Raw genomic sequence first — 14,275 nt, forward strand, 5'->3', positions numbered from 1 at the left:
AGTCCCCCGACATCCAGATCTCATAAATGAATGAGCAGACAAAGAGTCAGAAAGCTAATTCAGACGCCTTCCCTCCCGCACTCTTTTCACATATGTAAATATAAACATGTGCATTTTTTTCTTCGCCCATTCCATCTTACATTCAAGCGGTTGTACATTTGTTACCACGGCAACTAGACCCCATCCAGCTAATGCCTGAGGGTCTCGGCGGGGTGTCTGTGTCATTTAGTGAAGCAGCTATCTAAGTGATGCCTATCTACCTGAAACAGCCTGAATATTTCATCTTTCTGAGGGCGCCCTTAGGTGGAATTCAAATATCAGCCTCATGTAATACAGCAGGTAGGGATGTCAAGTGTTCCCAAGGCAACTACAATAGACAGCAGACCAAAGTATCACACAAAAAGAAAGACAATATTAAGTTTATGGCCTCAAAAGCTGTAACTGACATTTTACATAGAAATCAATGTTTTATTAGTCTTACTGATTGATATCACACAAAAGTCTGAATCACCAGTTTATTACAGTATCTTTACACCTGCTGCCTGCTAAGTCTTTCCTGGGTATACCCATCTCATGCATAGAAAATGATATGTTTTATGTCTCCAGCAGCAGTAACAGGAGTTTATGGGGAATAAATATGCGAAGGACTAGGTAAGGCCCAAGCTGCAGCTGGGGCCTTTGTAACTTCAACAGAAAATCAGGGACAAATAAATCTGGGGGTATCAGTTTGGGGAATCAGTTGGGGGAAAAAAATATATATTATAACTAGAAGGGCAGGATTGCGGAAGGATTGAGAATTTTGTTACCAGTGCACAATGAGATTACCACTCAAGATATTCTGTTTTCCTGGAAGTTAAATTTCTCATTTGATTGGGTCTTCTATTCATTTAATGCAGCCAGGAGTCATAAAATCAACTCAACATGGCCTCGATGTTATCAAATCTAAAGCTAGCTAGCAAGCTAGCTTCTTAACTTAGCAGTGTGGAGGAATAAAATGCAGAGTTGTGCATGTTGAGCAATAGCAAAGCCAGCTGACATCCATGATGATCAAAAACCAACTGGATTGGTCAAGCTCTTGAGCATACTGAAGGACGGTAATGGCTGAAAATCAACCGGGCACCCTGTTACCTGTGCATGTGAGTGTGCTTGTGGTGTCCTACCTGGCATGATGACATCAGAGAAGCCCAGTTTCCTGGTGATGGACACACCCCGAGTAAAGAGGACCATGTACTCTCGTCTCAGCTGCTCTATGTCCCCGTGGAGAAGCTGGAGAGCCACTGCCAGACCTAAGAAAAAGCAATACCAAATTCAAAATCTGAATATATCATTGAATACAGCCACGACATGGCCTGGATTTTCCCTCCCTCATCCCTTCCCAAAGCCACTCAATAAAAAGTTCTAAATATATCATATCCCTATTCCGAACACTATAAACAATCTGGTACTGTGAGCTCAGAAAAATAATATTCACAGGGTCATATTTTCAGTTTTATTGCAGCTGCATGGACTGGAGAACCGCAGAACTATAGTTATACCTGCCAACAGCAAGACTGTGTGTATGGAACCCAAGCATACACCTCCACATACATAAACAAAATGCAAACACTCTGTGAGTCACCCCCAGCACTTTATTATTAACAGGAAATCCTACATGAAGGCTGTCGTCTCAAATCAATATCCTTATGCAATAACTCCAAATGTCAGCACAGCGAAATTAAAGCACTGACTTGTATTTAGAGCTCAAAATGCTTCATCTTTACTGTGTGTGTATGTACCTGTCCGCGCTCACGACGATGAGAGGCAGATGCACAAACAGCTTAATGGTAAGGGAGTGTGCAAGAGACAAGATGATGATGATGATTGTTATTATTGTTGCAGATTTTTTCAAGAAAGTTGGGAGGCAGTGGTGAAATGGTTCATTAGCTGCAAGAGGTTTCAGTCACAGGGCGTCAGCTAAGCGACGTGACTTGTTTGCAAACCTGCTAGCAATATGCCAAAATATGCTGCATTGCAAAGGCACAGAGCAGTACAAGGCAGCGAGGCTGAGGGGAAAAAAGGGTTTAAAGGCTACCCATCAAATTGTGTATCGGAAAAAGGTTGTAAAGCCTTAATTTTGTGCCTTTTTAGGCTGATTATTTTGCCCCAAAAAGGACAGACAACCTGAATACTTCATAAACAAAAATGCAAATATGAGGCTCAGAGTGGAAAATAAAGAATCTGCGAACAAACTGCATTATTTTAGCCTTTTAACAACTTTGTTCAAGAAAATAAACCTTATTTTGATGATTGACGTCCCATAGTTCATGGGAATTAACTACATCTCAGTTTTTCTAGCCGTCTGTCTGTCTATTAGCAATATCTACATATAAATCAATATATTATACATTATATATATGAACATATATTAATACATTTACACTTAAAATAATTAAATATGTGATTTAAAGGTAGTTTAGACACTCCAAATCACATGAAATCCACAAGAGTCTCAGACTGGGGTTACTGCTACCATGCTAACGTTAAGATAGCTACCTTTTAGCAGGAGTTTAGCTGGTTTTTTTGGATGCCATGATGGGATTTAGCTGCTGCCTTATTTGCTTGTGTGGAAAAAACAAACTGAATTACCAAGATATCGTTTAACTGAAGAGGATATCTTTCAATTACAGACAACAGCGAGGAAAAACAGAATTTTACGTTTAGGCTCAGCTAAGGCTAGCTCAGTAGCTAGCTTTCACTTGATATAGCGCTCTTGCTTTAGCTGTGTAGTTGGTTGTTTCTCTGCAGTTTACTACAGTATTGGCAGCAATACCAACCGAGAACGCAGTTACTACACAGTGTAAATTACTGCGACTTGGCTTCATTTTAGCCTCTATTTTGTAGTCACTGTAAAGTTTAAATAACATTTCTTTTTTTTGGTAGAACCAATCAAAAATTTAGACCACATGTGTAGTAACTGTGTTTGGCCACATCTCCCAAGACTCAAACAAACACACACACATAGGGCATGAGGGGTGACAGACACACTACACAACAGTCATCTTGTCTAAATAATTCAAAGGTAACACACACAGTACATCAACAGTGTGCTCAACCTGGCACAAAGGCCTGGTGGGATATGAAAGGAGAGTCCCATTAGGTTCAGGGGAGATTTTTTTCCAGCAGGGCCTAATCTGCCCGCCCCATAACGTGGATCAAGCCTTCGGCTTTATACACATATACACGAACACACACACACACACGCACGCACGCACGCACGCACGCACGCACGCACGCACACACACACACACACACACACACACACCGAGACAGGCTCTAAAAGCTACTGCAGGGCTACAATTAGGCAAACCAGCTTCATTACTATTCTGCCTGGTATATGCAGCTGACGTTGACAAAAACACCCTGAACCTCGGCTGCCCTCAGCCCACCCGGCCTGCCTCTGCACAAACTCAACAAAACAAGAGAAAAACACAAACTCCAAAACAAAACAGTGCAGTTGTCGCAGCCTCTTCTGTCACTGCCTACGCTCGCACGGAGGTGGGAGCTGAATTATCTACCTGACCTGACTCACACAGCGCCAGATTCTTATGAAATCCCTTTTATGGAGCAGTGGGTTGCATGTAAACAAAAGCACCGTCTCCTCCCATCAGGCCCCTCTCTCATCTTTCGAATCTGATTACCCCTAAAAGCCCCCTGTGACCCTGAAACACACAGGTGAAGAAAAATGAGATAGTCATTAGGCTACATGTGAACAAAATAACCGTCTCTCCACCTGGACCTCCACCCTCTCTGCCTCTTTATTACCAAAACAGCCCAGTGTTCTTTATACTTTAAGAGCAGTGCATTCATCTCTACCCTGCTAATTGGCTGCTAATAAGAGACTTCTGGCACGCTGCCAGGTCTGTTTAAAGGGAGAACCACACAGCGAAACAACGTCAGACACACATACAGTACGCACGCAACGATCGCATAAGTGCACACATATTTAAACATGCACACATACAGTACGCACGCAAATGCACATGACGTTATCTCACTCTGCTGCACACTTGTTTTAATTGCCCTCCTGACACTAAGTGTAATAAATTGCGGCCCTTAAATTATGCATGGTGTTCCATAACTCCTGCGCGGACATTCTTACAGGGACAAACTGGAGAAGAGGCACCGACCCTGTTTGCTAAAGATGAAATATTCTCTACAGCGTGCAGAATAATTTCCCTTTGGGAGCAACTGACTTTTTTCAGATGAGGATGTGCCCGGTAAAAATGTCCTGCAAGTGATTTTGTGCATAAGCTGTTCTGGATGCAGCGTGAGCAGGGAAACGTTAAGGTACAGGGATGTGAAGAGGCAACCTAAAAGTCTGCATTGGTTGAAATGAAACTTGTTGTGAACGTGGATAATGTGGTCATGATGATCCGGCCGCTGCTACTTGTGTTGCTACAGTGCTATTAGACAAAGAGGAGGTGTGTATGTGAGTGAGAGACACGTAATTAAAGAGATAAAACAAGTCATAAAGAGGCAATAAGAGCACAGTCCTTGCAAAGTCAAAATGTCAGAGTGAATGCAATGATAATAAATCCATTTGGTCCAGACAGATGAATGGAATACATTAATGAAACCTAATATTCAGTGCTCATTATCTTAAAAATTGAAATTATTACCTCTGCTTTTGTGATTAAAGCGTTTTTCTTTCCAGGCTCAATGTCAAATTCACTTAAGTGGTGGAAATGCAGTCTTGGAACAAACTTGCTCGAATTATGCACGCCAGGGTACCGTGACAAAAGACTCTGAGCGCTCCTCTCATTCTAACGCACTCTGAAAGAGAAAGCAGCGAGGCAAATCAGGCGTACGGCCGGATCAATGTCTCCAGCTGACAGCCGCTCGATAGCTGACGTCCAAGTGTTTATGATAAACTGCACGTAGCAGCTAGAGACGGCTGTAACTCTTTAAAATAACTCACTTACATACGTTCATGATGTGTGCCAAACGAAAGCCTGAAGAAAACACTCGTGAGCTGAGAACATACTGTGAACAAAGGCAGCGTGCTGTCTTCTGCCAGGAACGCTGCTTACTTAAATCAGTGCGAGTGTTTTTGATTACAGAATTGCTTATCTTAAAGATGCGGCCGTCATCCGGCATGAAACACTGAGTAAGTCACATGTCTGCAGCGCTATCTGCCAAAGGTCTTGATGGTTTGACATCAACAATGCGCCACATTATCTGTATGCTTCATCTGTAATTAACCCTGATAACGCTGAGCTGTGTGTTATCTGATAATACAGCCAGTCAGCAGTGAATAGTAAATAAAGCTCATAGAAGAACTTGATTAAGATTTTTGTGGTTGCGTAATATTCATATTTTAGTGTCATTCCTGCTTCAGAGGCGAATTTCGAGTTTTCTTGCACTTATCAGCACAGCTATGCAACGCCTACATCTCTATCTATTCAACAGCAGCACCGTCACACTGAACTTCAGCTGGATGCTGTGGCTTTGCATCGAAACCAAAGCAGTGCAGAGATGCCGCTCGGATAACGCAGCGTGTGCTAAATGGCCTTATGTCATTCGGTTTAATCACTGCAATCCTTCACGCTTGTGCAAGATTATTCGTGATCACTTCAAACCCCTGAGTTGTACGACTTCTCCAGTAATTATTGGTCTTGTGAGGGAAGGTGGAAAGAGGAGCTGAGTCAGCAGATCAGTCCCGCAGATTGTTTCCTATAATCTTTTCTCCCATTTCTGCAGTTTGCATGCTGGTAGTCCTCAAACAATTATCCGTCTTTTCTGTGCAGCAGGCGATGGTGTTGCTCTAAGAATACATGAGGGAGATGTAAGAGGACAATGAGCGCTATTAACACACAAACTGACTATTGCCATTATGAAAATAACAGCCTGAAGCAAGTTTGCAGCAACATTTCACAAAGACGTTTATGTAAATCAGCTTTAAGACAAACTTCTGATGAACTGTTGCTGATTGCTTACTGTTGATTGGACATTTGCCCCTTGATGCAAACAGCTGCAAACTAACCAACACTGTTTAATTCCCGATTATGTCTTCTCACTTTCCACTCCGCACCCCGTTTGAACTTCTTTCATGGCAGATTATATTTCAAAGCCTTATCATTTCGTGCTAATTTGATCTCTCAGCAGCATCTGTAAGATTCTTTGTGTAGGAAGTTTTGATGCTGTGTAAATGTAAATACAAACAGAATGCAATCATTTGCAAACAAACAGTGTTTACTGACTACGGTCTTCTGAAGTGATCCTGAGCCAATCATGTGTTCACAATGTGATGCTATCACCTGTTACCAATCAACCTGTTTACCTGTGGAATGTTCCAAACAGGTGTTTTTGGAGCATTCCACAACTTTCCTCTCCTGTCTTTTGTTGCTCCTGTCCCAACTTGTTTGAAATGTGTTGCTGCATCAAATTCAGAATAAGCAAATATTTACAAAAATCAATGAAGCAATGCAAAGCATTAAGGATCAAGTGTGTATGATTTTAGGGTTTCGATAGGCAGAAATAGAAAGTTTTCCTGAGTGTATCATTACTGAAAAATAAGGGTCACTCTGTTTTTTCTACCTTAGAATGAGCTCTATATCTACGTAAGGAGCAGGTCCTTCCGCAAAGCCCACCATGTTTCTACGATAGCCCAGAACAGACAAACCAAACACTGGCGTGTATTATCCTACACACTGGCCCTGTAAATACTGCATATTGCGTTTGCACTGTTTCCAATTGAGTATACCCTAAAAAGGATTAGCAAATAAAAAAAAAAAAAAACATTCTGTTTCATTTATATTTTCCACAGGCTCCAAGCTTTTGATGAAATTGGGGTTGTATAATCCACAGAAATGAAGTTTGGATCTCAATGCAGAACAAACCTCTTCAAATGTCACATGACATTTCTTTGACGTTTGAAGAACTGAACTGAATGTTCACATTCTCCACCGACCTGTTGCTATGGGAAACTGCTGATGCAGTTGTTCAGCATGATGCGAATGTAGCTATTTATAAAAATCATCTGAATGCATTTGCAACAGCAGGCTTCCTGCAGACACAGCCATACGAAGACTGATCCCCTCCCCTGAAGAGGAACTTCACTTCCACATAAATCCTCCTCAGACTGACCGGAAACTGACGATGGCACGGTAAGACACTGATGATGCAAGTGAGCAGCTAAGTTTGTCACCCATGCAAAATGAAGGTTTTGTGAAAGAAGTAAGTCTGATTATCAACGCACTATTGAAGTGACAGCTTTGAAAGTTGTTCCCTGACTTCAAAAGCATGAAACAAAAACCAAAACCAAAAAAAAAGAACCAGTACATCCACTTAATCACACAATCACAAAATCACACACCAGTTAAGGAGGCAGCTTGTTTCACGTCTCAAACCGAGATGTGACGAAGCAAAATGAATTAAAAATGAAAATGATGCGGTTCTTACCGGTGTTGGATCCTGACAGGTTGTACCTGGAATTCGCCTTTTTGATGATGTTCTCATGGATCTGGTACCACTCACTCTCAGTGTTACACCTGAGATGGAACGATGAGAGAGGAAGAGAAAATAAGTGCTTCCATTGGATGAAGTAGGGGAACTCACAAGGACAGAATGGTTGACATATGGTCAAGATATTAGAAAGTTCAGCCAAACTCCACCAAACACCAAACACCAAATGATGGATCCTACATTTCTCATACTGCAACAAAAGCATCTTTTCTTAAAGCAGCTCTTTCTGCTATCAGTTTTACATTTTTTTCTCCAGAGGCTTTTTTTTTTTATTCCCAGACTTGACAAAGCCTCTCCAAAACGAAAGAACAATATTTTGTAAAATTGTGAAAATTGGTGAAGCTGACCTGACCTTTCAGTCTTCATGCTCCTTTTCCAACATGTACTTATTTCAAGACTCACTGTAGCATGAGTCGCACATCTAATGCTATATGAATCACAGGTGCAAGTAAAAAGTTACCATGACTACAATCAAGACCGATTATATATCATCAGTTTCTAACATTTAACTAGGGAAGGTCAAGACAAAACATATTCTTGTAGTATTTCCACTGACGTCTTGTCTGGACCTAATTCTGAAAACATTTCGCTCAGAACTCTAAAGCTAATCCCACTAAACCCTCTCTGGTGTTACTGCAGGTAGAGAGAAAGTGGCTGTATGTTCTTCTGAGCTAAGTGTATTTGGCCAGTCGGTCTGATCCAGCTATAATTTAGGTCAGACTACTGTGTCAACGGTCGCCTTTTCTATCCCTCAGGACATTGTGTACACTAGGTTGGACCACAACGTCCTTGCACTGGCACTGTTGGTAAAACAAAAAAAAAAGCACAAAGCCCCTGAAGTACACCAGGAAAATGTGCATTTTTGTTGTAAAGCTGATGACTTGAACTGAATTGCTATGCAGCTTCATTAAAGAAAACTCTATTTAGGATAAAAACTTCCCTTGTAGCCAAGTGACCAGATTTGACGAATAGTTTTGGGAAATGTGCTTTTATATGCTTTCTGAAAGATGCCGCGATCTGCAGTGCACAACTTGCAGATGTGCCTGTTAAAAAGGCTAGAGCCAGGAAACAGTTAGCCTAGCTAAGATAAGGAACATGGGGTACAGGGGGAAGACCTCAACTAAATGTTCTTGCACATTATTTAAATTAAACAAGTTTTAACAAGTTACTTAGGGAGCTTTAGAGATGCTGGTAATATTATTCGTAACATTATGCAGAAAGGACTTCAACACTGGTTGTGTGCAGCGACTTACGCATAAACCTTGAGCAGGTGGTCATCCTTGGAGTCAGCAGTGAGCAGATCAGCGATGCTGACGACAGCGCAGCCAAACGGCCGTCTGTACTGCACACTGCACAGATTCTTCTTCTCCCCTGCTCCCATTCTCCCTGCACACACACACACACACACACACACACAAAGAAGCATCCACAGTCACAACAGCACTGCTGCGAATGCCCAAGAGATTTAAAAGGCATGTCGTGCTCAGTAGAATAGAGAAGCAGCAACAAAACTCCCACCGATTCTTATGATGTGTACAACGATGTAGACATCTTTCCGTAGATCGCTGCTTCCCAAATCCTGATAAAACAGGAAAACATACTTTAGCATCAGATTCAATCATTGTAAACAAGCTGCAGAGCACTGACTTAGCTTTTTGTTTTCAGGCTAATGGAACATGACTTAGGTCAACTTTAAACAGCCATAAATTGCTCGCAATAATTCTTCGTAAGCACAAAGTCATGTTCACTACTCACCACAAACAGAGTGCACTGTCTTTCTGTCTTCTCCGGCGACTTGGGCAAGCCGCTCTTATTCAGCTTGACAAAGAACCTTTCGCTGTACAAAAAGGAGAGACAGAGGCAGGGAACACATGTTGAGATGAATGGGGTCAGGAGCGACGGCTGGGTGTCGTCATAAAACAACTGCATCCAAGCCGCTGCTAACAGGAAGGGATACAGATTAGAAGGAGTGTCAGAAACGTCGAGCGCTGAGCGGCGGGCACTGGAGAGAAGGCTTCAAAGTTGGAGCTTCAAACTGAAAGAGAGCGCCAGGCAGGAGGAAGACAGATGGGTAGAGGGAATGGAAAACATACACAAAGCTTGAATTGCTGAACCAAATCCCCAACACAGGATGTCTGTAACATATCCGACAACAAGTGCGCGGCTCCTCCACGGCTGAATAAAATATTCACAGTGTTGTTCCTCTCCGACATGTTTTAGCACAGATGCTGCGCCGTCAGCAAAAATGGTGATGGGTTACAACGGAAAATGCACAACCTCAGTATGATAACTTCCAAGCTGGCTGTCATAAATCATCTGGTTGTGACAGGGCTTCAGTGAGACCATTGCTAGCGCAGGTAATACAGAGAGAAAGTGAAACAATTAACCTGCTAAGTGCTGGTAAATGTCAAAGATACTGTGCTGTATGTTTAAAGGAAAAATATACAGCAATTACATGAGTCACGATGCTGCTGCATTACAAGGAACAGTTCAGTCACTAATGAGTTGTTTGGTCTGACATCACTTAGCATAACTGCTATGCTAATGCTAGTCCATGAAAGCAAGTCTACAGCCACGCTACTACACTAAAAGAAGACAAAACTACACTAAAGCAAAAGTGTTGTGTAGGAAATTTGAAAAACAAAGTACAGACAGGAAAAGAAGACAAAAATGCAGACCTACTGACCTGTCAACAAAACAGCTCTGTGAGGCTGTAACTGCGCACAATGGTGCTTTGAGCTAAATGCTATGCCAGCACGCTAACACGCTCACAAAGACATGCACACATGCTCATGTTTAGCATTTTTGAGCACTTTGAGCATTTTGTGGCAAGTACCTAATTAGCATTGAACATAAACTACAACTGAGTGACGGGAATGTGATTATTTTTTTTGAGCCAATCCATGAACCAAAGTACAGGGTGAATTTTAATTTTGACCTGATGGTGGAACTGAATGTTGTTTCAGTTTAATGATTCAAACATGACTGACAATCCATAAGTTAATGAACTGGTGGCAAAATATAGTGGAAAAGTCAAATTATTAGGATCCATCCTCCGGGGATGATGAACATCTGTAAATATTTCATGACAATCTGTCTATATTATTTAGATAAGTCAGTCTGGACCAGCCAACAGTAAGACCAGTAACATTGCCCTGCCTTGAGCTATGATGCTAACACAGCTAAAAATAAACTATAAGCAGCTACACTGAGACAAGTGAAAAAGTTCTTTGTTTGACTTCCTGTCTAAACAACGCTGAATCATACATAGTATTGACAGCATGCACATACACATACATAGCACAACTTTAAAATCTGAAATTCAAGAGCTTCACACGGCAGGACGAACTGTCTCGAAGTAACAACTCTGGCCTCGGATGCCCCACGCCCCCACCTTTTCGTGCAGGCGGGAAATGAAGTGCATGTCGGACAAAAACAGAAAGGACGGAGACAGATCGCATTTTCATTCCCTTTGTACTCCGTCCTCTCGCTCTCTATCTCACACACACGCTCACAGAGAGGCAGTGGAAGCATCCTGCTGGGCCCGTCTCATCCTGGCTGGCGAGCTGAGGGCTAATCCAGTTAGGTGACTTTCACAGTCCACCGATAAGCAGAGAGAAAACCTTGTAATGCACCAGCGCCTGACAATGAGCCAAGTCGCTGGCACGGCTAGCAGGCGCAAGCTACAGTAAAGCCCATTCACACAAGAGCAGAATATACCCCAACAGATCCTATATAACTTGACTTCATGCTGCATACAGCTACAATGGATTAGGATGTTTTATAATAGTCTGAGCTATTAAAAGCTCTTCTTACAAGCTTAAAACTTGCCACGCCGCTTCCATGATGTAAATAAGAGGCTGCCTCTTGCACTGTAATTCAGTGTTTTGTGTATGTAGGGCAGTGGGCACTCGTGTTTGAATTAATTAGAATTCTGATTATTAATTATGCACATGCTTATGATTTTTCATACATGTATTCCTTCAGTAAAATGTTTCCTTTTTATCAAATAAACCAGTTGAGAGCCAGCGTGATTTAGATGCAGTTGATCCTCATTAGCTGCTCTCTGCAACTTTCCAGACCATTTATCTGGCCATATGGAGACGGATTCCTATGCATTAGACATGAGACTCGCACTCGCACGTTCTCCCGTACCCTAATTAGCGCTCTATTGTTGAAACCCCAACTGCCAATTAACAACCACTCCTGTGAGCAGACACACAAACACAAGCCTCTTCCACGTCCTCCCCTGACGGCGACTCTTCTCCCTCACAGCTGCAGCGTGTTGATCACCCGAGCTAAGAGGACCAGTGTCCCCCAGCGGGACCTTATCTCCCTCTATCACTGCTCGCATTAACATAACATGAATGGACGATTTCCCCTCCCCTCTGGGCCCGCATGGCGCTTGCTATTCCCTCTCCTGATATCGATGATTGCATTAGGAACAGTGCTCTCACCCAATGAGAGGAAGGGTGGGTGGGGGGGGCAGGGGTAGGATAGTGAGCGTGTGAAACATTGGATAAATTAACTGCCACTGATGCCTCCCACTCCCCCTCGCTGAAAAACCTAAATCTACCCCAAGAGGCCACGTGGATAGACGAGAAAGCAGCTAGACAAGACAGTGAGGGGAACAGCTAGAGGACACTCAAGGCCAGATCTGCTAACTACCTGCATCCCTTTGTCCAAAAAACACACACCAGGCCTCTGCAGTTCACACACAACAAGCAGAAAAGCATGCACACACACAGTCGCACATGTCCAGTCATCCACGAGTGACCTTGTTAGCAGGAGGAGGGAAGTGTGAGGATGTACTGAGACAGATTGAGGCAGTACGAAGGGTCTTCACATCGTTGTCATAAATGTTTGATCTGGAGAAGAAAGAGCAACAGGATCATGTGTGAGCATGGTGTGTGTGTGTGTGTGTATGTGTGTGTGTGTGTGTCCTGCTGAAAAGCCAGACAAGGAGCCTGTATTGAACACAAAGAAGCTGCCATGATATACAGGGGCTGCTGGTGTTGGCATGGTACTGAGACAACGGGTCGGACCCCCATCTGGTCTCTGACACACACACACACACACACATGCATGCATGCCCACCCACACACACACGTGCTGAAACTACCAGCACGGAGGGATGCATCGAAATGGCTCAATGCCAGGTATCTTTGCGTAAACGTGTGTGTGTGTGTGTCTCACTGTTTATGTGTGTGACCAGACAGTGAGAGACAACGTTGGCGAGCTGCCATTGTGAGATTTTCCTCGAAGACAGAACCACAAAGGCACAGTGGTGAAAGCCTCTGACTGCCTCTACCCCCCAAAAACTGATACAAAAATTGGAACTGGCTGATTCAGGACGCAAGAGAAACTGCGAGAAACACAGAGCTTTGTATCTGTTTGTTATTATGTCATCTGCTGCATTCAGTTTGGATAAAAGATCTGCGCTGTATGTTGACTTTCTGAAGCTGCCGTTTCCTGTTTTCATAGTATACATTTCTGACAAGCATTTTGGCGCCACAGCTAAAGCCGACTTCATTCTGTTTCAGAGAATCAGCTGTAAATCCACTTTAAATGCGTGACAGAACTCATAGCTTACACCTAGCTAAGGTGCTCAATCTGTCAAAGCGGGAGGGAGACAGAGAGAGAAAGACAGACAGCAAGACAGAAATAAAGCGACAGATAATGACAGTAATAGAGAAAGTGCTCCAAGTGGATCTTAATATGATACCGCTGGACGCTAATTACCCACTTCAAGACAAAGTGCGGGTTAGGAACAGTCGAAAAGTGGACCTTAATTTTTGCCAAACCTTTTACCGTACATCATGACTGTGGACGCGTGAGTTAAAAGGAGACAAGAGAGCGAATCTAAATATACCAGAGTAACTAAAAGTGCCTCAGATCCACTGATACATTGTGTGTGAGTGCCTGTGTGTACACATGCACATCTTTCTTGTTCAGAATCTCATCTTTCTCACAGATGAACCACATCATGAAAACCATAAAACCTTGCGCACTTCTTGCAAAAATAGAACCTCTTTTCCTGTACGGCATAATTCACGCGACGTCAGGGGGAAACCACAGATTCTCAACACGCGGCTTAAGGCAACGTAAGTCGACAAAGTTTGCACAACAGTTTGATTCTGTGCCAGCCGCGTGACGAATAATGAAGTGGATTTCATTGGGAAACAGTGGAGTTAAGTGCGTGTGCTGAAACAAAATGAGCCTCATCAATGTCACCCTTGTTCCTCTGATGTGACCCTGCAGGGCGGAGAGGAGCGTCAGACACAAGCATGACTTATCAAAAGCAGTTTCAGCATTGCCGTGCTCATTCTTCAACCCACTCATTTTCCTTGCCTGACGAATCTACTTGTTTGTGACATGAAATGGGATTTCTTCGCTTTGAACTATGAAACCAGGGAGTTTAAACACAGTGTTGCATCTGGCCGACGCCCCACCAGGAGACACCACGTGTGTGCGTTGATGTGCGTGCAAGTGACGTCTGCAGACTCCCAGGTCGATGGGCGCTTTCATGTGGACAGCACGGACACTTTTTATATAAGAAAATACCACGGCCTTGCCCACTTTTATGTGCCCACGTGCACTTTAACAACCTGCTTCATTTAATAAATCTTCATGAACGTAGTTAGAGAAGACGTCTTGACATCAGAAGGGGAGCCATTCACCCTGCAATCACCAATCCACTTCGGTTATATTGCTATGGACAGAGCCTCCAAAAAAGCAAATGTAAGAACTATGCAACTATGCAAGCGTTTAT

At 43.0% G+C, this 14,275-nt stretch overlaps 1 protein-coding gene across 1 annotated transcript in view; it reads right to left on the minus strand.

Annotated features, from left to right (window-relative positions):
- The window catches only part of dock4b (dedicator of cytokinesis 4b), a 112,068-nt gene that overhangs the window by 54,144 nt on the left and 43,649 nt on the right, over positions 1 to 14,275 (minus strand). The window contains exons 9-13 of the mRNA XM_041963654.1: positions 9,259 to 9,340; positions 9,022 to 9,082; positions 8,757 to 8,889; positions 7,441 to 7,529; positions 1,161 to 1,286 (exon numbers count right to left, since the gene is read on the minus strand). Coding sequence (XP_041819588.1) covers positions 1,161 to 1,286; positions 7,441 to 7,529; positions 8,757 to 8,889; positions 9,022 to 9,082; positions 9,259 to 9,340 — 491 coding nt within the window. The remainder of the gene's footprint in view (positions 1 to 1,160; positions 1,287 to 7,440; positions 7,530 to 8,756; positions 8,890 to 9,021; positions 9,083 to 9,258; positions 9,341 to 14,275) is intronic.

This window comes from Chelmon rostratus, chromosome 22 (genome assembly GCF_017976325.1).
Source record: "Chelmon rostratus isolate fCheRos1 chromosome 22, fCheRos1.pri, whole genome shotgun sequence".
Taxonomy (NCBI): domain Eukaryota; kingdom Metazoa; phylum Chordata; class Actinopteri; order Chaetodontiformes; family Chaetodontidae; genus Chelmon; species Chelmon rostratus.